Genomic DNA, 27,555 nt, shown 5'->3' on the forward strand with positions numbered 1-27,555 from the left:
TTGTTTAAGAACCTATGAAATATTGTACAGCAAAAGTGTTTGCATCTGTGGTGGCCATCTTTAAATGCATTTTCTATTCCTCTTTGAAAATCCATTCAAAGATGGCTGCTGTGGACGCACTAGCATCTGCAATGGCCATCTGTGAGTAGATTGGGTTTGCCAATGCTTCATTTTATCTGATAGTGGTAGATTACATTATTATTCCATTCTTTGGTCTTGATGATTAGGTTTCATGCACTCATTTGTCTCTCAGTTATTTGTTATAGTAGTTACCTACTTGCAATTCCAACCTTAATGAAAATCACATGGGGCCTATTTTCTTTGCCCAGAGATGCAACGTTGGCCGCCAAGCAACATTTTGCACCTTTGACATTATGGGCCTTATGTAGGTAAATTACATTTACCGATTCTTAAATACCGAATTTTACCGATTCGGTATTTATGAATCGGTAAATGTAATGTAGGTAAAAAAATACCGAATCGGTAAGTGTCGGTATTTTAGAATCGGTATTTACCGATTCGGTAATGGTAACCTGTATCTCATTGATTCCTATGGGCCAGGAGGCCCATAGGAATCAATGGGAAGCCAGTTACCATTACCGAATCGGTAAATACCGAATCGGTAATGGGGGGAGCTCAATCAAGGGTGGCAGGGTGTCACATTGACACCCTGTTGCACCCCTGATTCCTGCATGTGTGCACATGTGGCACACATACATGCCCTGAGGGCATGTGTGTCTGCCACATTGCACACATCTAAGGGCCAAAAAATGCATTAACTGAGTCATTCGTCATTTACCACCAACTTTCAGTTGGTGGTAAATAACTAATCCCCACACCCACCACACACTCCCCCTACATCTCATTTCTGTATTCGGTATTTACCGATTCGGTAAATTACCGAATACAGAAATGATCCCCCTACATATCAAAAGCCTAAATACCGGTCGGTAACGGTATATTTACCGAAAATCGGCCGTTACCGACCGGTATTGGGCTACATACATATGGCCCTCAGTGACATTCTACTGGTGAATTGATAATATTCCATATTTTACTGAAGCACTTGGAACTATATTACTTTGAGTTAACTAAGAAACCTGATTTGATGTACAACTTTTAAAGACTGTCTCATTCTCAAATAGCTCAAATTTCTCCTATAATAAATGGTGATGTTTTCTTTGATTTTTTCATCACACTGATTATGCCATTCACACATAAGGCTGTTTTTTCCTGATCCCTAGTATAACGATTTGGGTCTTTTTGTTTTAAGTTTTTATTAAAATGTAACAATCCCCATGCCTGTGTGATTGTTCAAGAGATTGTATTCCTTGAATATAGATACGGGGAAGTAAAATACTGCTCTCTGCCAGGAACCCAACAAACTCTGATGGAATTCTGATTTTGTCATCACACAATGCTATTTACTTTTACACCAATGCTACATGATCTCTATCACAAAACGACATAGGGGACTAGACAAAATATATTGTATATATTATTTCAGCCACCGTCTACAGAAAGGGCGACAATGAGTGGCAGAAGAATGTATCACCCTCAAGCTTTCCATTTAAGCAGAGTAGGTGTATGTAATTGCTACATCTCAACACCCAGGGCATATTGTTTAGTGTCAAGGACAACAAGTTTTTATGTTTACTTTACTTACTGGATAAGTAGGCCCAACCTCTTTAGCTGCCTGTTCATAGTAGAACATGGATTTATGAGAGCATTGTCTGTGTGTGTGTGTGTATGTATATATATATATATATATATATATCTCTCTCTCTCTCTCTCTCTCTCTCTCTCTCTCTCTCTCTCTCTCTCTCTCTCTCTCTCTCTCTCTCTCTCTCTCTCTCTCTCTCTCTCCCTTTTATATATTGTTCATTAACACAAATCCTTCTCTCTCTCTCTCTCTCTCTCTCTCTCTCTCTCTCTCTCTCTCTCTCTCTCTCTCTCTCTCTCTCTCTCTCTCTCTCTCTCTCTCTCTCTCTCTCTCTCTCTCCTTTTATATATTGTTCATTAACACAAATCCTTTTCTATTGCTTAATCATTAATAAGCCTGTTTTATTCATGGCAATATTTAAAAAAAAAAAAGATGAGCCATGGAGAATCAGTGTAAAACAATTATGTACAACATGAAAGTAAACATTGGTGTAGCAAATAGGACTACTGTGTGCTGTTCTCTATTTAGGTTTGGCAATATTTGTTTTGTCGTGGGTTTGTAAAACTTTATTTTAGCCGGAGATGCTAGACCCTCCCCAATATAACCAAAAACACATTTGGAAAAGTAAGAAGAAAGAAGCCCGCAATAGCGCCAGGCACCTCTGTTTGAGGTAGCTGTCGGGCTCTATAAATATTGATTATTAAGATTTTCTTAGTCTCAAACCATACATGGTTCCTTATACTGAAAGTAATTACTTTGGCCCTAGTTGCCAGAATGGCGTTTGACTCAGTTAAATGGAACTATATGTTTGTGATGCTGGAGAGGCTGGACTTCGGGCTGAAGTTCTGCATCTGGATTAGACTACTTTACTGAGTGCCCATGGCCAGGGTGCATGTGTACGTCGCAACGTCCTGTAGCTTTGAGCTGCGGAGTGGCACTCGACTGGGCTGCCCGCTTTCCCCCATGATTGCCCTGGCGCTTGAGCAATTGGTGGAATGGATCCACCAGGATCTCTTGATATGAGGCATCAGGGTGCCCAAGGGGGTGGGAGGAGTGGATTTCCCTCTATGCTGATGACGTTCTCCTCTACGTCACGTGCCCCCACTTCTCAATAGACAGAATCATGCAGGTGTTTCCCATCTTTTGAGACCACTCGGGCTACACCATTAATTGTTCCAAGTCTGTGATATACTCATTATTGGGGGCGATATCTATCTTCCTAGTTGGAGAGGCTCAAGGAGAGCGTGACACTTTGGGATAGCCTGCCTCTGACATTGATGGGAAGAGCGGTCCTGTACAAAATGATGAGCCTGCCGCGATTCCTTTATGTCATGCAGAATACCGCTTACAGTATCCCTCCGGATGTTTTTAGATTGAGAGGTCCGTTGGTTACTATGACTGGGGGAGCCATGAGAATAGCACTGAACAAACTCCAAAGGGGGGAGTCTATGATGGGCGACTGGCAATTCCGGATATCTTGAATACTATTGGGACTCACAACTCCTGGTGATCAATGAATGGGTCTTCACGGGCCATGGGGACCTGAGTGGACAGGGAGACTACGGGCCATGTGGGATACAAGGGCCTCCTGTATGGTGTGGTGAGTGACAAGGTCATACCGCAACACACCTAGACAGTGATCAGAGTCTGGAGGGAGGCCCCAGGGTTTCTGGGCTGGAATTGGCAGTTTACCAGGCTGACGCCACTTTGGCATAGTCACTTACTGTCCGAGTTGAGTGGACTAAAATGTTTCTCAAAGTGGGAGTTCATAGGCATAGAACATCTAGGAGACGTCTGGAAGGACTAGGCCATCTTTGGATTCGAGGAGCTCTGCCGGGAATATGCCCTGGCAGACTCCGAGCGCTTTTGATACCTACACCTTGGGCCAGGCCTTCGCTGTCACCTGCGGGAGGGTGAGCAGATACCCGAGTCTTTCCTTCTGGAAGAACGAATAATCACAGAGGTATTGAAGGAGAAAGGGGTGTCAGTGATATATAAGAAACTAGCCAACATTCCCCCGATCTGCTGGGCCCTGTGAGGTTAGTGTGGGTGGGAGACCTGGGAGAGCTTAAGGATGAGGATTGGGCAAAGGCCCTCCAGAGCCCGCGATAGAGAGCCATTCAAGTACGATTCAGATTGGTCTACCTCAAAATACTGCAAAGGTCCTACTACTCACAAACACTACTTCACAAAATCGGCAAGGCAGAGACTCCGCTATGCAGGAGGAGTTGTGTGAGTGAGGGTATGTTTTTCCACGTCCTCTGGGAGTGCCCACACATACGGAGCTATTGGGCTGAAGTGACAGCAAAAATGACCCGGGTCGCGGCTTTGGAGGTTCCCCTTGACGCTAAGTGGTTGCTCCTGGGGATTAAATGGGAAGAGACTTGGCCAAGGCACATGGACGTCTGGCTAAAGTTGGCAGCGTGGAGTGCTGCAAACCCCCCCCCCCCCCCCCCCCCCCCCCCCCCCCTACCATCTCCCCCTCTCCAGGGATGGCGGAGTGGGAGGCAGACCTGGATTGGTGCTAGACAGCCGAACAAGTGTTATACAAAGCAAGAGGCTGTCTTGAAAAGTGGGAGAAAGTGTTGGGGGCATGGAGTAAGTACAGGGGGTGAGAGCGAATGGATGGTGAGGGAGAGTTACTGGGGAGTGGGGGTTCTGAGCGACAAGTGTGTGCATGCTGCACATTTTTGGGCCATACAAGCGCCACTTCTGAAATGCTGGAAATCACTGAATCCGTTGTAGAGCGAGGTAAAGCTATGTGCATTTCCAAAGACCGTCAAACCTCTCTTCACCATATGACGTACGAAGCTTATGTTTTTCAATAAAAAGAGTTCAAATAAAAAAAAGAAAGTGATTACTTTGAATGAGGATATGCTCCTTGTGAAAGAGCAGTATGCTGTCACTCACAGTAAAGTTATCCGATGGCTGAAGTGGGCTGTCCTATTGCCCCATGCTGTAGTGAGAGAAGAGGAAAAATGTGAATGAGCCAACAAATGAACAATGGATAAAGAGGGATGGGTGAAAGTCCCTGTAATTGTAAGTATAAGACCGTACTCCTTAGAAACATTTTTGAATTTCATTCTGGTATAAACAAATATACATCCCGATATTTAGTCATGTGATAATCTGCTGAATTATTGCAAAGACACTTTCCTTACTCCCCTCCTTGAAAACAAGTTGTACTTCTTTTCCAGTGTGGGACAGATAGGAAAGGAGTTGGTGAAAATGTAAGTTTGTGTATGTGCACTGACTCACAGGGAATTCCAACCATCGAACAACGTCTTCCTGAACACTTTCAGCCTATGTATGTTGATCTTAGGAAAGTAGGCAAATTCAAAGCCTTGCTTGAATCCAACTTTAGCATTATATGTGATTGATGGCGTAATCCGCTATGCAATCATCATGGCCCTGCTATGAGGAGAACATTATCATAATTTGTCACCTCATTGCATTGCACAAAATGGGACAAGTCGATTTTGTTTTACAGCACAAGCAGATTTATGAAGCGTCCTGTTCCTTGGACAAGTAGATATTTTATATAATTCGAAATCCCTGCACAGTATCTAGGGAAAACATTTCATTAGCTGAGGATTTAGTAGAATATACACATTCCGATTCAAATGTGTAATGGTTTGCATCACGTGGAATGCTTTAGATTCTCGCAAGCTTTAGAAATCTAAGTGAGGGTGGATTCTAGCATTCTTTTAGTTAGTTTGTTCTGTAAACCAAAAATCTTCTTTTTTCTGTTGTCTAGACGTGTAACCTCCTATATTTATTCTAAAATGAGACAAGAAAGCCATTGGCCCGTAGTTTTATGATTGGGGGAAATAGCTAATAGCGTTGGTAATTTCCTATTCTGTGATTGGGAAGTCATGCTGAACTATACTTTTGGGGTTTATCTGTGCCAGTGAAAGGGCTTTTGAGTATGTATATTGCAATAATATGTCAAGTTGTTTGTAGTGGATGATAGTAATTTACCAATTCTGACAATTTAGAAGTCTTTTATATAACTTTTACTTTTTTAAGTTTTGGTATATAATTTTGTATTTTGTCTAAATTTCGATCCGCTAGGCAAAACCTATTTAGTTTGTTTTTTAACTACTTCATCTTTATAAGTATTTGTTATTCTCTTTTGAGTAGTGTTTATTTACCTTTGTTGCAGAGCAGACTAGCACCCAGCGGAACGTCGTTGCTTTTTAAAAAACAGCAGCAATAACTGAATCATAGGATTCATCAATAGCTCTTTAATTCGGAGATCATGAATAGGTATCTGCAGCTCAAGGTGCTTTTTCTGTATCTGTTGTCACAGTTCATAGGACTTATCTAAAGTCTGTATCACCCCCCCTGATGTACAAGAATGTGTGTCGTCTTGATCGGCGTGGACCAGTTGCGCCACTTGAGGGAGCAATCTATTAGTCAGGACCTCACTCAGGATTTTGTAGTCTGTATTGAGCATCGATAATGGCTAATCAAGATGCCGTTACAGTTGGTTCTTGCACTGGTTTCAGTAGGGATATTACTAAAACCTCACGAGTCACAGGAGGGAGGCATTGCTCTTGTGCTTTTGAATTACACATATCCACTGATTGTTGCCCTAATAAGTTGACGTATATAGAGTAAAATTCTAGAGGAAGGCCATTAGCGTCATGTGTATTATCTTTTGCTGCCCCTTTGACTGGCATTTTAATGTCCTTTACTCACGTGGTAATGCTACGAATTTGGATTTTCTTATTTATTAATGTAATGCTTTGTGAATTATAGAGAGCAGAGTCAGTGAATGCCTGGTGACCTCTTCCTCTGGCTGTACCACTTCCTCATCTATCATCTGAATACTTGTAATTAATGAACTTTTTATCAAGGGGTCTGTGGATATCCTGTCAAGATTCAGCAGTTTACTTTCCTGTGTGTCCAGTTATCTAGTTAAGTCCCGTCTCACCCCGCTTACGATTTAAATACAATGCGTCTTACTACTGAAAATCCTCCCACTCAAAAATATATTTGACTGTGTACCCTCATTCACTCTCCAGTATTGTTCTGCCGTTTCTCTCAGTAATTCTTAAAATGCTGGGTCCTCTAAAGCTGCGGTTTCTAGTTGCCAGTTGGGAATATCACTGCCTTCCAACTTCCCCACTTATCAGCAAGAGGGTATTATTGTCCAAGATTGTTTTACATAAGCACTCCATGTGGATAACTGCAGTGTGGGTCTGGGTGGCACATAATATCTTATCTAATAGGACACGTAAATCATTCATTGGCCGTAATATGAATAGTCTTTTACATTGGGGTTAGGTGCTATCAATGTATTTATCATCCCCAGTGTGTCGCTCTTTCTTTTATCACCAGATATTCCTCACTATTGCAGAGTTCAGGAAGGAAGTGTGTGCTCTATCTAATACACAGTCGCCTCCGGTCACGGTGGGGTAATGCACCACTTTTGTGAGGTTCAAAAGTAGCGGCATAAACATTAACTTGAACTAGATTTTGACTGTCTTATCTTCCAGTTAGTATCTCGTAATGAATGTCTGTTTCAGCTACAGATTTAGTCACCTGAAATGGAACCCTTGTTATCCACATAAGGACACCCCTGACCTAAGCAAAGAATGCCCCATTGTGCATTGGCCTCTCCAACGCTTCTCTAATGCTCTCACTTCCTCCTACGTAAGGTGCATCTCCTAGAGGAAAACTATTTTGTATCTTCCTGCAATATTTTACACTTTTTAGTAGCATTGTTCATTGCTCTATATTGAGCCAGGGTGTTCATTAAATGCTGTTGGGTGTATGACCACGCTGTCCTGCCATTTCCTCCTCCCTCATGAGAGCAGGAAGGTCTCTTTTACTTCGACCTCCAAATTAACTGTGCTCTCTAAACTATGAAAATGCCCCTCTTTCCCCAATCTTCAGGAGCCCTCTCAACTGTACATTTATTTTCCCAACATCCTCACCGCAGGTTCGGACGACAGCTGTCTCCAATCCTTTTTAAACTGTAAGGATTCTGTTAATTTGCACTTACATAAGCTATTCAGGTGTGAAGTATTTTGCAGGAGTGGCAAGTTCATGCTTCGATTCACTGTCCCTGCCTGCCACGCCCAAGCATCAGTGAGGGTCTGTGGCATAGCATTGTTCCCATTTGCTGTCCACAAGGGGGTAGCATTAGAGCTTACTCGTGTTGGCAGTTTTAGATCAGAACGTCTGCCGAACTTCGGGGTCCCTTTGGGGGTGCTCTTTCACGTTCTGTTGTTATGTCTCTATTCGAGTCCTCTATAGAGAGGTGCTCCAACCTTACGGTTGTCGCACCTGCCATTGCACATTCCATTTCCCGCTGTGATGTTTTCCTGAGTCGTGGTCTCCAGTTTGAGTCTAATAGGGTATCTTCATTGTTGATTGGTCAAATGCTGGCTTCTCTTGCCAGGCTCAAACATTTCTTCTCAGTCCCATGCCTCTTGAGGCTCAGTGAAAATGTTTGTTTTGTTGTTTATCATCTCATTCAGTTTGGCGCTGAAGAGTAGTGTTTATTTCACGTTCATTTCCTGGAGTCAGCGCTTCGCTTCTAGAATTGATGCCATGAACTGTTTGTTGCACCAGTGCCGTGTAGTCTGGAAGAAGCATGGCGCTGCTATTGTTCATTGTATAGCGACTTGTTCTCTGTTTTATTTTTTACAGATAATGTCTTGTCTTTATAAACCAGCCACTATAGGTCATGTAGGTGCCCCTGGTGGCGGTGGCTTTGCTGGCAATATGTGTGCCCTTTTCAAGGCACAGAAAGTGGATTCAGGTTTTTATTAAACACGTTTATTGAATTTTAGTTTCAGATAAAAACAACCTAATGTCACAAAATGAGCAAAATCTGATGAATCAATTTCGGCTCCAGAGGCATCGCAATTTGCCACCGGAAACCTAAAAGAATCATATGTCATCACATCTGGGCCTGGTTCACCCCTCCCAATTTAGTGGCGTTTAATAATAATGTTGTGGGCAGTTGCTAGTATTTTAATTTGCAATCCGTCTTTCTTGTTGTATTGCCTTGAATGAGACCCCCTGACAATTGCTTATATGAGCCCCCTCAGAGTTTGAGATGTGCGCTGCTTATGAACCCCTTAAGGCGCTGCACTCTTGGCTCAGTTGGGTGGTTCCTGATCTTGGTACCGAGCCATAGTTGGGGTATGTGTGGTGAACCTGGTGTGCTAGTAGCCTCCTCTTTAATCTGTCCTCCGTGTCATTTCAGTTGTTTTATATTTGCCCCAAGCATTTCTTTCAGTATCGTTCATTAATGCCTGAGCTACACATCTCTGGGTATGATGGAGTTGTCCTTTGTAAACTTGCACCCTGCAGTGTGACTTACAGTTCTGAGGAGAGGAGAGACGTCCGTCACAGGGGACTTGTGGTCCATGTGCTGAAAGCTGGCTGCATTCCACACCCCCTTACTGCAAGCTGATTGTTAACTCTGACAGCCATTCCAACCTGTGACTTGCTATGAACTGTGGAAATGCAGGATCTGCCCTTCTGTATCGCCTTCCAACAGGCCTGCATAATGTTCTTCATATTCACCTAGGGAAACGAGAACCAAAACGCTGCTATTTCCCTTGGAGGCAGTCATTCAACTCGTGCACCAAAATTCTGGCTGTGGTAATGATCTTTCTGTGACCGCTGAAGGTTAGCAGCTACCTCTACCTAGATGAATGTCTTGTAGGAGTGTCTCCCATTACTTTTGCATGCTGTCTTAAATCTTTTACAGTTTTACATTCTCTGTAAACTACCAAATTTCTCTCTGATTTCCTCCAAAAGGATTCAATTATATTGCACCATTTTGGACTTGGAGCCACCAAGGCCATTCCCTCCCTCAGGAAACTATCTTCCATCAAAGGGACAGTACATCTTTTTGTGGAACAAAACATTTAGATACTTCTGGAATCCAGGCATCCTACACTGGGAATGTCCTCCACGCTAGGCTGCCCAAGAACATTGCGGCTTCTGTTGAGAGACCAGTGAAGCTAGTGGATGGCAATCATTTGTCAATGATACTACTTGACTGCTGTTAATACATATAGGTTTGAACATTTTACAGTGTCGGTCTTAAAATGACACTAATTACACATGCTGTGTTTGCAAGGGCCATAAGAACCACAGGTATAGAAGTGCTACACCGGTAAGGAAATCATTACAGTGTGGAGACAACAACCATGTCAATATGTATAATATTTATTATGTAGTATGCACCACATTGTTCCAGTTTTAAACCTTATGTTTTGTTATTGACCATTACAGTCTAATTTTTATTTTCTTGTATCTGTACCAGGTTTTGTGAATGCACGATTAGAAAAGGAAACTCCCATTTTTAATAAGCAGAGGATTGATTTTACACCACCCGAGAGCATCAACAGCCTTATTGTCTGCAGTAACCAGCTTTGTATGAGCCTTGGCAGAGATTCCCTTCTCAGGTAACTGATCCTCATTTCAATTCACCAGTTCCATCGTGGCATAAATCCTAGTTGATCCAATTCGAGAGCCTTGTAGGGCCTGCAGTAAACTATGATAGGATTGCCATATGGTCCAGATAAATGAGCGTTTAAGCCATAGCAAATTTAGTAATTTTGAAAATGTAGGTAATTTGGTGGGGGGGCACACTAACACATCAGAGTTACTAAAGGTATAAGGGGTGTGTCCTTAACAAGATTGAAAGCTATTGCATGGATATTATTCTCTTGTTTCATGCATAGGGATGCACATGTACCAAGGTCCGGTCAAAGTAGAATCCAGTTATAGTATATCCTTGCTTTGCGACCAGCCTGTTCTTTGTACAAAGGAGGATGCCAAATTTTGACCCTGCATTTATGCACACAAATCCAGAATCAACTCTATCATTAGAATCTTTTTAAAGTGTATCTTACAGTGCATAGCTGCAAATGAATGGACCGATTCTTTCGAGGCGTACCAGATTCTGTCCCAGTTTTAGATTCACAATGTGTGGGTGTATGAAATTAGGGTATTAGTTGAGGGTGTTAGGTACCCACCTCAGGTAATAACTTCAATCCTTGTCAGGGTGAATCCTCAAAGTCAATAAATTAATCTGAGCTCATCCCACTAGTAGCTATGAGTTTGTCCTGGGTACAAGAGGGAGAGCAGATCCAGTCTTCTAGGCTTTTTTCCGACCTCAGACAGCAGGTTCAGATCTTCCAGGAGTGTTGTGAAGTGGGTGCCTGAAAATGCCACCTATTTGCTTGGCATTAAGCTTGTAGGTGGGATTGACCCCTGGAGAAGCCCTGACCAATGAGGGTAAGGTTTCCAGGGCTAACCTTACCCACTTTGGACATTTTAAGAGTGGCCGAAGTTTTAAGCCTCACTAAACCTGGGCTCTGAGGCCTGGGGGGGGGGGGAGAAGAGAGAGAGAGAGAGAGAGAGAGATAGAGAGATAGAGAGATAGAGAGAGAGAGACTGACTGACTGACTATGGTAATCTTAGTGTCCTTCCACATCTAACACTAAGATCCAGTTTTAGGCACCCCATGTACTCTCAACAAACTGAGACAGAAGTTTGGTAGAACAGCTGCGAGCTTTCAGCAGCCAGACAGTGGATGGAAACAATTTGTTTTGGCATTCTGTTTCCCTCCATTTAAGTACTCCCCAAATGTCATATGAAAAAAACCCATAAGACCTGTGAAGCAGATCTTAATTCGCCAGCAGGATCTGACGCCGTGATGTCAATAAGGACCTCACCATGATGGAATCCAGTCTGGCTGTGTGGAAATGTGCCTAAAAGTGGGCACACTGGTGCAGGGTCACCCTCTTGTCCTTGGGTCCAGAGACCAACAAAATAAAGATCGGCACTGGAGTTGGAATAAATAACAAGTTTATTAATCACTCATGAGTGGGACCACATCCACACAACACTCTCAAGTGCTGCAGGAGGTTGTACACTGAATTCACAAAACATGTCCCTTTTATACCGTTTTTCTGCAATGTAAGCATGTGAACAGAAATCGGAAGAACAAGTTTTTGAAATGGTTATCAGCAAAGAAGGGCAGATGAATTACTACGTGGTCAGCAAAGTGGGAGGGGGAACAGGAATGCTTATGGCAGTAGTAAATGGTCGACAGTTAACATCTGAGACCAGATGCACTGGCAGCTACAAACCCTCAGCACGTACATTGCTTTAGCTGAGTCAGAAAGTCAACTAAAATAGATAACACAAGCAGAGTGAAAAGACGAGCAGCAGAGGACGGGAGAATTATGAAGGAAACTAAATGGACACCACAGCCAAAATGGCTGTCGCTTATGCTAAGTAAAATATTACACATTTCCACAGCTAGGGGGACAATAGAAGGGTACAGGCCTGGGTGTTAGTGACATCTACTAGTGATAGGGTAGGTCTCTTTGAAGTTAATAAAGTACTTGGGCCCAGCCCACAGGCCGTCCTGTCAAGGGCACAACAACTCTTTTCTACACCCAAGTCATTTGGTCGAGCCTAGGCAGCACATGCACTATCTGTAAGGGGAAATGTCCTTTTGAATGAAGCCGGAATCACGCTGTGCCAGCACAGCGCTGGCAATAGAACCAATGAGGCATTAGCACGCATTCGTTCAGCACGCAAATCGTTTTAAATGTTGTTGGATTTAAAATCCAACACCTTCCCTACTGTTGCGCAGACTGGAGTTGGATTAGTAAATTAAACTATTCCAACATCCAGCGCACCCGTAAGGCAAGTTATTAAAATGACTTACGTGCTGAACAAATGCGCCCTAAAGACGCGTTCGCTCAAAGGACGGTGTTCTGAATGCATGCGTCCTGAACGCATACAGAATACCGTCATACATTCGTATGGAAGACCTGCTGTATTCAGTATGTGGGCTTTCATTCTGCCCCTCACTGCTGATTGGTTAAGGAGAGCATCACTCGCAAAAGTTTGCTTCTCAGTGGTGTAGTTGCCTTCTATGTCCCACCCTCTCGAGTCTTGCTCCTCCCCTGAAGTATTGACCTATTACTGGTATCCTTTCACAAAAAGTTTTTTCGCTTTGTGTTCTGGCACTCTTTTAGTTGTGTACTGGAATCCTTTTTCATCTCAGCCCCTTGAGGAGGCAGTTGCAGCTTTCTTTCCTCCGGGAGGCTCTCTCGGCTCCCGTTTACTTGCGGCACAGGCCTCACGCTGGTCCACCTTCCTGAACACCCCCACCCCCCCCCCCCCAACACCCCCCCCCCCCCCCCCAACCAAACGTGTGCGTGCTGTCCTTCTTTACGGCTGCCTTAGATTTAAGCTTAGGATGGCTCACACGGTTGGTTAACTACGCATATAATCAACACGTGCCAGGTTCAAACCCTGACAGTTTCAGTTAGTTTCTTTTTAATTAATGTACGGAAATATATACGCATACCAATTCTGTTTATTAAAATAACTGTTGTAAGAGGAGATGCTCTCAGGTTGTAGATCCCTGAAATTCCTCAAGCACCCGAGAAACCCCTTTGTGGCAAAGCCCCGTTAGTACGTATTGTCCCCTTCTTCCGTGACTGGCTATGTGTGTGTCTTCTATGACCCAAAGCCCACCTCCTCCAGGACACCGGCATCTACGTTGCCTCTCCTTACTTGACACGATCAGACAGAAGCAGCAGCACATCAAATGGAAGACTTTAAACATGAAGGAATAACAACATTAAATGCTTTAAACTACAACAAAAGGTAGCTTTTTGAAAAGGTGTGTATTTAAATAAAGATTTTAACGCAGGCCTCTTGCCCTGAACTGTGTCTGCACACCTGTGCACAGCTGGGGGTGGGAGGTGACGTCACACACTGACACAGTTATTAAACGGACGCTGTGTAAACCTATGAGAAATTTAGAAGGGCAAGGTGTAAAGATTGAATAGTGCTCATCAAAAAAAGTGTGAAGGCTTTCCTCAGTCCCATACTTTTGAACACTTCCATAGTGCACCATCTTAAACGGAGCCGTCTCTAGGCACTAGCAGGCTGCATAGCATGCACCTAATGTAGGTGTTCGGTCTGTTTGTGAGTGCCTCAAAGACGGCAGATCACAAGAACATGTTCAAGTGTAAAACCGATATTACGGGGTCTGAATTAATGATTAATTCCTACACAGCATCTCCTTACTATCACGTTCTGGAAACTATTGTGACGAACCGTCCGTAAATTTCACAGACCGTCCGTGAGTTGCATCTCACGTCCGTTGTCCGTGATGATCCCTTTTACGGATGCCTTTTGTCCGTAATTTAGCAGTTTGAAAGGAGCAGCACTGTTCCCCTGGGGCCGCCTCGCACTCATCCTCTGAGCACAAGAGCAGCCACACCCGCCCATTGTCATTCTGTCTGCTGGCTGATTGTCACATACAGAATGACAATGGACCAGTCTCAGCTGTTACTGCATGTGGTGGCCTTCTCCTGCCTCTGTCTAGGGCAGGGCATTCTGTCAAAGGGAAGAAATTTACAAAAACGTCCATGCTGCTACGTGAGAATCCAGTTCATGAAAAGAAGGCGGTGAAACAAGTTAAAAAGAAGGGGTTATAGTTCTTTCACAGTCTCATCATTTTAGAACTGATTAATTTTCAAAATTATATTCAACTAAGCCATGGTTGCTGCTTTTTTATTTTCTGCAACTAGTAACCATTGATAACGCATGGCTTGTTGTAGGTGTAGCGTTACTTTTTGTATTATATATCTGTATGCAATGAAAGAAGAAGCAAAATACCAGTTGGGCGGCACACTGCTAAGCACAGATGTTTAGCTTATGGGTTGTAAGCCACGCCCTTAATTACATTGAACACCACCTTTGGAGAGACCTCACAGTTTTTTCATCCAACTTAAAGCCCTGGAAACAACACCATGTCACAGTCACCTCACGCCCTGGCACTGTGCATCATGCATGACTCATGACTTCCAAGTTTTCAGATTGCCTATGTGCAGGAGCACCGCCCCACCCCTTGCTTTGGGAACAACAGCAAGGGTGAAATTCTTGATGGGCCTCTTCTATCTGCAACTCTGCAGACAAAGGCTCAGCTCATAATTAATGTGAAAAGGTGGGTGAATAAGTAAGTGAAGGGATGGGTGTATGGCTGGATGGATTAGTGAAAGGATGAATGGATTAATGAAGGGGTGAATGGATGGACAATGAGGATGGATGGATGAGTAAGTAGAAGGATGAATCAAAGAAATGGTTAATAGATGGCTGTAGGGGTGGAAGGGTAGATGGATGGGTAAAAGGGTGGATGGATGAGTGAAAGGGTGGATGATCGGCGAGTGAATGGGTGGATGGATGAGTGAAATGATGGATGGATTGGGTGAATGGATGGATGAGTGAAAGGGTGGATATAAGGATGGATGAGTGAAAGGTAGGGGAGATGGACAAAAGGATGGATAGATGAGTGAAGGAGTGAAAGAGTGAATGGATGAGAGAATGGATGTATGGATGAGTGAAAGGATAGATGCGTGATTGGGTCAATGGATGGATTCATGAGTGGATGAGTAGATGGATGGGTGGGTGGATGTAAGGATGGATGGCTGAATGAAAGGGGGATGGAGAGAAGGAGAGGATGGATGGATGACTGAAATGGTGAATGGGTGGTAGGATGAGTGACTGGGTGGATGGATGAGTAAGTGAAAGGATGGCTGGATGGGTAAAAGGGTAAATGGCTGGATGGATGAGTGAATGGCTGGATGGAAGAGTGGATGGATGAGTGTACAGATGGATCGGGTCGAAGGATGGATGGATGGACAGTGGATGGATGAGTGAAATGATGGATGGATGGATGGATACATGATGGAAAGGTTTGCAAATGGTTGAATATGTTTGGATCTGGATGGGCACACAGAGGGAAGGACAGAATGAATGGTGAAAGGCTGAATGCTGGATGAAAGAATGATTACACCTTGTAGCCCCCATTATCTTAAGTAACATTTCATATACGTTGATTTACACACGTATGATTCATTGTCTCTGTATATGATGTGAAGTGCTCTGACCTCCTTATACTGGTACGAGAAGGGCTATAAAACAAATGAAATACAGATGAGAGAGGGGCTGTGGAGAGATGAGAGGCACTGTTGGTGACAGTGGGGGAATCATTGAAGACCCCATCAAAGACGGTTGTATCCTAGTGCACAGTAAAGTAATTATTTACTATGCTGTAGAAGCTAATACAATAGATATATAATGACAAATGTGTTGTAGAATGCACCATGTTCCGAAATTTTCTTGGGCGTACGAAAACAAAGGCTGTAAGCTGTCCATTTGTTTGTAACATACAACTTTTAAATATCTGCAAAAAAACTGTGCAAATGTTTCAAAACATACCAGCAGTCAAGAAACCACAAATGGGCCACTTGTTTGTAATTCAGAAGTGTGCTGGAAACGGAGTTTTAATAGGATCAAAACAATCAAGACACTGTACATGGTGATGTTCAAATGATACATACTTGCTGAAACCACATTTCCACACATTAGTATTTGTGCGGTATATAGATTTATCAGTAAAACTGCATGATTGCATTTTGCTTCCATTTCAATAGAAAATGTTCTGTATGTAAAAGACAGTGCCTCCTTCTGCCCTACATAATTCCTCAACAGCGTATACAGTTTCTAGTCTGACTCTGTAGCACACTTCTGTGCATCAATGAGTATCTGTAGTTTAAAGCTCACAGAAATGAAACGGTCCAATCAGTATACTATTTTCAATATATAGCTAAAATAAGGAGGGCGGATATGTGGCTAGCCGGGCATGATATAGTAATGTCAACTCCTATCTAACCGCTCAGACCCACAATAATACCATAACACTAGGCAGTGTGCAGCCAATTATAGCTCATGCAGTCTGGTTAATCACTCCCTTTTCCTGCTTAATGCTCTTACCCTCATACAAGACCTCTCCACTATGGGTCTTATCCATCACTCAGTACTATACCAGCCCCTATACCAACCCTTACCAGCTGAACAGAAATGGAATACTTGAAGCGATCTGAAACCTGAAGCTTGTCACTCGGAGGACTGTACTCTTGTTCAGCACTGCAGGTCCCAATTAGCTGCATCCTATGAGTGCCACCTTACATCTCACAATGTCTATCTGAGCAGATCTTCCCGACCATTTCTGTCACCAAACATGCGTGCACGATTTTGTACTTAAGTGGTTGTCTATTTTCTTACTTGTATACTATTGAGCGACTTCCTCTGATGTGTCTGTAAAACTTACCTTTTGTCCAGAAGTTTTGTCCTGAATTTTGACCTCCTGTTCTGAATTTTTGTCCTGAAATGTGACCCTTTGTCCTGAATTTTTTACACTCACCGTCCTGAATTTGCACCTATGCTAGTTGGTCACCTTACTGGAAACACTCCACAGATAGCTACTCTGGCGTTAAATAATGGCGAGGGGGGGACAACATGGGCAATTTGGTTTATTTCTGTTACGAGCCTTTTCTAGGCTTTTTGTAAGTGTGGGTACTATTATTTTGTGGTGTGTGTAAACCTAGAGGTCCAGATTTTTTGTAAAGCGCCGTGAAGTAGCAAAAAGGTGCACATGCCGCTTTACAAGTTAGCAATAATCAAGGAGGGCTCCTCGCATCCTAAACCCTCTCTACAGCCCGAGGAACGTATTTATGAGCTAAAATGTCACAACTGCAGAGCAGGCCTTGTGGCAAACTTCACAAAACAGTTCAAATATCTCGACCCCCTCGTCTGGAACTGGAACACGGGGTCAAACCGTGATTTCCAAAACCAGGATAAACGAGTCACGTGCCTCCTCCTCATGTATCCTGCAATGAAAAAGAGGCATTTTGGATAAGCAGTGCACAGGGCGCTCTTTGTATGTTACAAATGCGAACACACACACACACAACTGCTTCCATCCGAAGGAGGCCTAAAACAAGGCCCTGCAATAGCTAGGCAATTTATATATCCAGTCAAATAAAACACATCCAGGATTCTGTTAATGGGATGCTTGGGTGTGAAAACCTTCTTTTTTTTAAATGTACAAGGCACACACATTTGTACACATTAACTCTGTATGTGCAATGAGTTTAGCACCCAAATGCATCGGTAAGTAAGAGAAAGACAACTGGCAACGCTTTAAGTGAGATGAAAAACGTGGAGGGGGCTTCTAAAAGGGATTTGGCCTGTGTAATTAAGAACATGCCTTAAACACACAAACTATATATCTGTGATTTCTTTGTCAATAGTTGTTCGCTATTTAAGTTAAATGAGTAACAACAATGATTTTGGTTCTTAATAATTAATATTAAAACTGTTTCAATTGTGAGACTGTGAAATAATCACTACAGAGACCTGGGGAAATGTTCACTCTATGTTAAACATGTATGACTTTTTTCTCTCTGCATCTCATCCATTTGCACATCTTTCACCTCATCTCTTTCATCGTTAGCACCCTTTTTTCGCTCTCTTGTGAATGCATTTCATTCACACAGTTAATCTTTTGTTTTTGTTCCACGTGCCAAGCTGGCATAATAACTGACTTAACATATTTCATGCATATCTTTATGTAGTCACCCACTGAGCTATCTTTAATGCTTAATATCTTTGTCGGTGGCATACTTTTACCAAGCTTTATGTTGTTGGTAGCCAGGGCCGGACTGGGAACCAAAACCGGCCCTGGCAAAGTGCTCGGCCGGACCCCCACGGGGATTGGGGGTGCCGCCGAGCTCTTTGCCAGGGCTGGTTTAAGGCCGATTTTGTTACAGGGACGATTTTGCAGCTATGCTGCAAAAACGGCCCTGTAACAAAAACGGCCCCCAGGGGCCAAAACCGGCCCCCACCCGTGCGGCACACCGGGGGATTGCCCGGCGCCCGCTACGGCCAGTCCGGCCCTGTTGGTAGCCGGACCGTGCCTGGCCAGTAGTTTGCATGCACTTGGCTGGTGGCTGGGCGGCTGCGCCCCTGACAGGCGCCGAAAGAGTTGTTCTTGTCAGGTGGCGACCTGGTGCTTGTTGTCAATGGCAGCAGGACTTCTTTGAATTTGCGGCCAGAGGCCACCGTCACAGCACTGGTGCTCTGTCTCCAAGGATCCCTGCTTCTTTGGAAATCGTTACAGGAACTCGTCGTGACTACACACCTGTCTCCATTCACCTGTTAATTGTACTCACACTGCATTATGTGGAGCACTGTTTCATATATTAAATGTGTTAATTTGAGAAAGAAAGGTAACATTGGACGACTTAAGTCTAAAACGTTGTCATTTACAACACCAATAGCCCTTTCACAAATGCAAGACTGATTGCATTGCAAATGCTTGTTTTGTCTCAATCCTGGCAGCAACTTCACACCTCATTCACACAGATTGAAATGCTAATTACTGGTAGGCAGAAAGAACAAAAATGCATATTTACCTCAAGGGACTTCGGGCCGGGCAAAAGTAACTTTTTAAATGTCAGCTTTCCAAAATATTTGTTACGAAACGGACTTATCCAGTGAATTGGGCTGAAATTAATATTTCAAAAAGGCAAACAAATGTGCGGTTTGTCCTAAGTGGAAATCGCAATATAACATTTAATATTGTATCCCAATGCGTCCTATGGAATAGCTAACCCTTCCACAGTGATATTCCTTTGAGGGCTTTTTCACTGTGAGGGCATTTTTAACATTAGACCTTTACATGTCCTACTTACCATGAGTCCTGCCATAATGGACCGTAAGGCCAACTTAGGAGTAACTTTTCAATATTTAAATGGAGGGTTTAGGCCTGTCAAAAAAGGTTTAGTTTGACAGGTCGGATTTGCAGTTTAAATCTGAACTACCAGACAGGCCTGGTGTCATGTTTACAATACCACTGTGATTAATAGCACAATGAGGGCTCCAGTCCTTGTGTGAAATCTAACTTCTAGACCCTGGATACACGGTGGTGCCATACACTGGGGACTTACAGTTAAGTGAAATATGCCAATCAGGGGTATGCCAATTTCATGATGTTGAAAGGGGGAGCACATATACTTTGGAGGGATGGGGTCATAAAGCAGTGCGCAGGGATGAATTTTGAGTAGGTACTTTGGGGCACAAGAGGATACAAGGGGCAGGGGCAGGCATTGATCTGCTGCTCTAAACACCCAGCCTGAACGCCTGATCCTGACACATTCAGAGTGGGAGCCATTTAGCCATTTTTCATGTAACAATTGAGAGGCCTATTATCTGATGAGCTGCCATGGCTCCCAAACAGGCCTTTTGCAGTGTTGGTGCTTATCACTGCATGTCTTAAACCCCCTTGATTCACTTGCAAAACATTTGCTTTTTACATTTGCTAAGAATGTAACTTCCCACTAATTCCACTTTAACCCAGATCTATTGACTGGGGGTGAATGTTTTGAATTGTTCTGCATTCCGTCCATCAATTGTGTGTCTTTCGCTACTTCCACTTTGGACAAGATACCTTTGTGACCTTGTTTATCCTTTGCCCAATATACGTTCTATGCTTTTTAAATTAAGTTTACTAATCTTTCGTATGGTGGGTACCATGATGTTTCATTTCCTATAGGTTACTGGAATGATTTGCCTTATCTGTCAGTGTTGGGTATTTTGGTGCAATACAAATATATCAATCTTTTGGGTTGAACCTTTGTCTCTTTTTGTCAGATGTTTCATTTTTAGAACAGCAAGCATGCATTGGGTCTCTAATGCACACTCAGCATAAGACACAGGTGATGGTTGTGTGCCATGAGAAATGCTTTAGGGTGTGCCAAGGTACTATCAACCCTGCATTTAGTATTGAACTAATGCCTTTTTCCTCTTTATGGGAGACAATATTCGGCCTGAGACTAAGGTAGCTGATGGCTTAGGCTGGGTTATTATGGTTTCATATGCTTTTATCACATAGTGGTGCTACAGTAGGTAAGTAGGCGGTTATTCTTTCTATTGTAACAGTGTTCTTGTGAATGTTTGTAATTTTGCAAAATATGTATGCCTCTTAGGCAATGATACTGTTCTACTGTAAAAATAAATTCAGTAAATGAAAGGACTTTTCAGCTAAGTGTTAACAAACATTAAGGATGCTGTACGATAACAAGGAGATACCTGAAGGTTTTGGTTCTCTGATGCAGCTCATTTTTTTTCCATGCAGGATTGACTTGGTGAAGGCAGATCAGCCCAATCATGTGGAATTGGGACGTAAAGATGATGCAAAGGTTTACAAGATGTTCCTAGACCCTACAGGTATGATTTAGCAAGCAATGTACAGAAGAAAAATTAATCATGCATTTGCTTTATTTTTCATTGTGAAGTAGCTTACTGAAGAATATCAGTAGATACTTTATATTTTGTTACATCAGACTAAGTACATCAGAAGTAACTTTACATTCCATTCCATGGGTAGTACCGCTACTCCGCAGATAAGTTAGTAAATATTATTTCTAGCCCCTGCAGGCACACATACTTATGCAGGTTTTATTTCTTTAAAGTAATTGATTTGTTTACAATTATTTAAGTGTTACCTTTTTAGAATAAAATAATATTTCTCCTTAAATGTAATTTGAATGAATTTACATTTATTTTAATTCCTATTCAATTCAAATTAATTTATATTAAGTAAAATAATTTAGTTTGCCCATCCACAAGCACTAAAAACGACTTACTACTCCAAAATACTACCCATCCCTGAATCCTAGAAAACTCTTACTACCCCTGTGGATTACTCAGCCCTGAACGCCTTACTACCATTAAACACTGCCCATTCCAATTCCGATCCCTAATTCTCCTTACTACCTGCATACACAACCCATCCCGAACCCTACAAAGTCCTTACTACCCCTAAACGGTGCCCATCCCTGAACACTAAAAACTTCTTACTATTCCTGTCCATCTCCCATTCCTGAACCCTAAAATCTTCGTTACTTCTTGTTACTACCCATACCTGTAGCCTAGAAATCCCTTACTGATCCTAAAACTCTGTTGGACCTGGCCCTTTCTGCAGGATCACACCCAAACCTTTTACCCGCCACTTTTTGCTGAATTTGTTTTTGCTGGCCACAGGACTCTGAGAACTTTACCACTGCTAGCCATTGCTAAAGTGCTTGTGCTTTCTCCCTAAAACATGGTAAAATAAACCTTTTGCCAAGCCTAAGCCTTCTTTTTTAATACATACAAGTCACCCCTAGGGTATGTCCTGGACAGCCCTGAGGGCAGAGTGCTATGTATTTAAAAAGTTGGACATATACTTTTAAGCTTTACATGTCCTGGTAGTTAAAAACTCTTAAATTCGTTTTTCACTACTGTAAGGCCTATCTCTCCCATAGAATAACATTGGAGTTGCGTTATTACATTTTACAAGTGTCATTTCTAAATGGAAAGAGATCACCACTTCATGTTTGGTGTCTCTGGAATCCTAATTTAAAATCCTAATTTATGTTGAAATCTGATTTTTAAATAGCAGTTCTTAAAATGGCACTTATAGAAAGTTGCCATTTTCTTGCCTTAGCTGTTCGATGCCTAAAGCCTGTCTCTGTGTCACATGACTGGGTGTGGGTGACAGTTGGGCGCTTTGTTTATTCCTCCTAGTAATACACATAATAGTCCACATAATAGGGAGCTTAGGTGGACCATCACTGGCAAGATGTGAGGGAGGAGCTGGGCACAGCCCCACTTACACTTGAATAGGCTGTGCTCTGCCTTCACACAAGGACCTAACAACCCTGCATTGTCACCTCAGCCAGCTTGGAGCCAGGGCAAAGGCCGTAGGGAATTCCATGCCCTTCAAAGGCACTGTCTAGAAGCTTCTCCCACCTTCCAGAACCAGGGCACCAGGGTATATAAGAAGGACCACAGGCACCAGTTCTTTAGTACACTTTTGGACCTGTGGATACTGTGCCAGGAAGGACTGCTGTGCTGCTGAAGGACTGCCACTCTGCTGGACTCCTTCTTTGCTTTGCTGACCTGTTGCCTGCTCACCTGTTGCCCTTTTGTCTGGGTGAGAAGGACTGAAACTTCATGTCTTGAACCCAGAGTGACACCAAGTGCTAGTTGGCTAGCCTCCTGATCTGAGGCTCTGGGATATAACGGGCTTCCAACAATCTTGCACCTGAATTCTGCCATCTGTGAGTCCACCATGCCCCTTGGAAGTTGGATTCAGCGGAACAGACACATCTCCTCTGCTGCGTGCTGCCTCCCCGAGCACCATTGACGCATCTCCACCACTATGTGGTTTGTGCCCGTCGCAAAGACCTGCATCGCTGCTGCAGTCCTCCGAACCAACGCATCACCCCGACTGTGCATTTTAAACTATGCCCCTCGCGTCTCCCATTGATGGCATCCTCGACAACGAATAGTTTAAAAAAAAAAAAAATAAGTCACTCACTCCGACTGAAGTGAGAGCGAACTGATACATTCGTGGGCTACTTCATTAATACACGTCACAGAAAATAAATAAGTTGAAATTAATTTAACCTTCCAGGAGGTATCGCTCCCTCCTTGTGCTCATGAGAGAGTTTGTTGCAATAATTCATATATTTGCTATAAATGATAAACTTTTCCTTAAAATTAGCTCCTTGTGAACAATTGTTTCTACCTTACTGGACTCCAAAGCCTCACAGCTCTTTGGAACTGACACATCACCCCAACTGCATGCCACATCCTTGGCTCCGAACTTTGCATAGCAAGACGTCATTGACGGGATCCTTGACGACACCGCAGGACCACGCATTGCAGCCATGCTGCATCTCATAGCCGACCCCACGCTTCGGCTGCGATACGCATCTTCGCAGATCCTCGCAACGCTCGCTGGACAAAGGTACTTTGTCCAGCGTGCCTAACTGGGTGCTTGTAGCTGGCCTGTGTTCCATCGTGGTCGGCCTGAACTTGTGACTTTGTATTTGTGTAGCATGACCAGATATCCACAGTTTTGTACTTTTTGGTGCTATTTTCTCTGAAAACTTTAAAAACTCATAACTCCGATTCTACTGGTTGGATTATTGCCATTTTCATCTTGTTTTATTCATTAAATTTCACTCTACGTTTCTAATACTGTTGTAAGCTCCTTTTGTGGTGTGTTTTCACTGTTTGAAGTGTTACAGAAATACTTTACACATTGCCTGTAAGTTAAACCTGACTGCTCTGTGCCAAGCTACCAGGGGGTTGAGCACAGGTTAATTTGGGGTTTGCTTGTGCATTACCCTGACAAGGATTGTGTTTGCTGCTTGACCAGGGCTCACACCCCAGTTAACCAACAATCCAATATCTTCCACACTCATCATCACTGAACCCTAAAAATCTCCAACCACCCCTACTCATTATCATCTCCGAACCCTAACAAAACATACTACCACTACACTATTCCCATCTCTGAATCCTTTAACCTCCTTACTAGCCAATACACTACTCATGCCTGAAACCGAAAAATTATTATAACCCCTTACAAACACGAAAGCCATATATTAAATATTTTTAAAATATTTATATATATATATATATCTCCACACACTCCGTCGTTCCTCAGCTTGCTTGCAAAGACGGAGACGGACCACGGTGTCGTGCTGCAATATTTGTATTGCCTTACTCGGTTCTGACGCGTTTCTGCTCGGGGTGAGCCTTGATCACATGACACGGAATTAAGTGATTTTTTTTTTCATTTTTAAAGTAACAGTGCTCCGTGCAAAACATCACGTGGTGATATACAGCAATAGACATAGCAAAATTACTTAAATAATTAGCATCATTGTCATTTCACGCGGAATGTCCAACATTGCATTGTTGAATTGCCATGAACAAACAGATAAAATCATGTATGCACAAATCAATGTATTCACTTATCGGCTGATTTCCCAAAATTTTGTATTGTGCATGTTGTTCTGACCACTTATTCTGTGTCCCATGGAATTGCTAAAATCCAATCGTGGCTCAGTACATAAAATATGTGCAAGTTCACTGGGTATTGCTAGTATGTGTATGAATTGAAATTAATAGTGCTCAGTTAATAGTGAATAAAGTGCTGGTGCAAAAAATTTTTTTCCCCCATTTTAGTTGGTCAAATACTTGATAAATATTAAACTGTAGTCGATGTTATGTATTCCTTGATTTTTTTGTGCAAAGCATTAGGGTTAAATTCAATCCAAACGCTGATAACATCTGTAAAATTTCAATTTGTTACTTCCTCGCGATGGGCCTGAATGACTGTGTTTGTGATGTAGGTCACGGAAAAATACCTAAATGTGAGCCTCTTATTGACCTCTCGTTCGAAATAGCCCATAATGGTCCTCATATCTGAAAAGAAATACTATGTGCTATCTAAAGTTCACCCAATACGGCATGTCCGTTTCTGCGTTGCCAGTTTTTTACCCCTGGTTTTGTTTTATAATGATTGCAGATTGTGTTCGATCTTATTGTGACCTGACATGCATCAAAATTATTCATGAGGTAAATGCTCCACTATGAATTGCATCCATATAGCAACTGATAAATAATAAATATAAATATATTCATAATGTCATTAAATATCTATTTATAAAATTACATTTGGATGATACAAAGATTAAAATAATTCATTCGATGGTATACGCATAATGCATCGATTCTAAAATGATTAAAATCCATAAAAATACATTTGTTGTTTATAAACACATCAAAAAATGTTGCATTGTGCTAATTCATAGGTATTCTCCATATAAAATTCTCTAGATTAATGTGCAGGTCATTCTATTATGAACGCAGAATAAAACCACAAATAAGTAAAACACTGGGTTAAGACACCATTGAGTGAACCATTTGATTTTAAGAATTGATTTTCTGTGATTCTTGACCTAAGCAGTGTATACTGCAGTTATCTTCACTGGTACTTGGAGATGTTGTGTGTGCTATATTACAGACAGGTGTACAGATCTTCCGACATGTTGAGCCAGTTCGGTTGCTTCGTGTCTAATTCTATAATGTAACGGGTTTCTAATCTTCTTAGGGCACCTTCTCTATTCCCGCCCCGTCTACTGGGTGGTACTGTATCAATTACAAAGTATTTTAATTCTTTGCTATTGGAGAGGTGGCTGTCCCTGAAGTGGCGGGCTACCGGATAGGTGTTACATTGGTTGCTTATCGCCCTGAGATGTTGGAGTACACGCTTATGTACAGCCAATTTGGTACTGCCAACATATAGCAAGTTGCAAGGACAGGAAAGGACATATACTGCGTGATCAGTTTTACAGGTTAAAAGTTTGTTTATAGAATGAACCCTATCACTAAACTGTGTTTTATAGGTAGTTGTATTTACTCCGTGCTGACATGCCTTGCATGTTTTGCACCGGTAAAATCCTTTATGCTTTTGGATCCAGCTAGATGTTTCTATGGTTTCAGTACTTGTTGCTACAAGCTGGTCCTTCATGGACGGACATCGGCTATATGTAAAAGCCACTCTTTGTGGCAAATCCAGTCCAATTGTTGGATCGCTTAGGACCAGTGGGCAATTATTTTGTATAATGGCCTGTAGCTGGTTATGCTGATTGCTATATTGCAAGATAAGCCTAAAATCCTCACTGTTGGCCCTATTGGTTCCATTGTCTTGTCCTGTCCTGTAACAGTCTGTCTGTCATCAACCCTGTCCTGCAGTAGCTCTTCCCTAGATTTAGCCATCAACTTGGTAATAGCTGACTCATTGATCTTATGAGAATAGCCTCTTTCCTGGAACCTGCTACTGCTTTCAGCCTGTGCTGTCCGGAGATCCTCATGTCTGCTATGCAGCCGCCTCAGTCGCAACATCTCGCCATAAGGAATACTGTTGACGAGATGCCGCAGATGTGCGCTGCTGGCGTGAAAAGTAGAGTTCCCCGACGTTGGTTTTCTGTATAGCTTGGTATCGATTCTGTTATCTACAATGTACACCTGTGTGTCTAGAAATGTTACAGTACTGCTGCGTATGGTTACTGTGAAATGCAAATTAATCTCATTTTCATTGATGTCTTACACAAATTGCAAAACTGATTCTGCTGTACCGTCCCGCACAACAAATACATCGTCTATGTATCGTAGCCACAATACTATCCTGTTGTTAACATCCAATGCGTGTGTGGTATTCCGGACCAGCTCCTCCCACCACCCCATATGGAGGCAGGCGTAATTTGGGGAGAAGCTGGCCCCCATAGCCACTCCCCTGATTTGCTGGTATAGAATGTTATTGAACATGAACACATTATTGTGGAGGCAAAACATCACCATATCAATAAGCATTCTTTTATGATCCTCAGAATGTTCGCGGTCTTTGTTCAGGTAATGTTCCAAGGCTTTGACATCATCTTCATGCCTGATGCTAGTGTACAAAGATGTTACGTTTAGGGCCACCATCTGATATGAGCTTTTCCATACTATTTCTTTGAGTTTTCTCAGGAGGTCGCTTGTGTCCCGTACATATGATGGTAAAGATTTTACGTGTGTTTGGAGAAAGTAATCCACATACTGGGAAGTATGTTCAAGGAGGCTGTTGCGGGCCGAGGTGATTGGTCGACCAGGGGGCTTGATTGGATTTTTGTGAGTTTTTGGCATGAAGTAAATAGTTGGTATGACAGGATTGTCATTTTTCAAAAATTTGAATTCCTGTCTTGTAATTAATCCCTTTCCTTTCCAAGTATGTAACATATGGTAAAATTGTGTGTAAACAGTCTTGAGGTTCACACTACTCATTCTTACTTAGCAAGTCCTATCGTTTAACTGTGCATATGCCTCCTTGGTGTAATCTGTTTTACTCCAAACCACGATATTGCCACCTTTGTCGGAATTACGTATCACAATAGCGTTATGATCTTTGAGTTTCTTAATCAGTTCCTCATATTTACGATCCTGCCATCGATATTTGTTGTTCTTGCCTTGTACTTTAAAATTCAACTGCTTAATCTGTTCTGTCACAGCTTCGGGAAAGACATCAATGGAGTTCCTCATAGTCACTGGATTAAACGTAGATTTGGGTCTGAACTTTACTGTGTGTTTGTTTGTGGTAC

The 27,555-nt window shown here is 42.6% G+C and overlaps 1 protein-coding gene across 1 annotated transcript in view; it reads left to right on the top strand.

Annotated features, from left to right (window-relative positions):
- Positions 1–27,555, top strand: part of VPS18 (VPS18 core subunit of CORVET and HOPS complexes) — an 89,175-nt gene that overhangs the window by 10,314 nt on the left and 51,306 nt on the right. Inside the window, exons 2-3 of the mRNA XM_085626918.1 lie at positions 9,960–10,101; positions 20,712–20,803. Of these exons, the coding sequence (XP_085483044.1) occupies positions 9,960–10,101; positions 20,712–20,803 (234 nt within the window). The remainder of the gene's footprint in view (positions 1–9,959; positions 10,102–20,711; positions 20,804–27,555) is intronic.

The sequence above is a fragment of the Triturus cristatus genome, chromosome 9 (assembly GCF_964204655.1).
Source record: "Triturus cristatus chromosome 9, aTriCri1.1, whole genome shotgun sequence".
Classification (NCBI taxonomy): domain Eukaryota; kingdom Metazoa; phylum Chordata; class Amphibia; order Caudata; family Salamandridae; genus Triturus; species Triturus cristatus.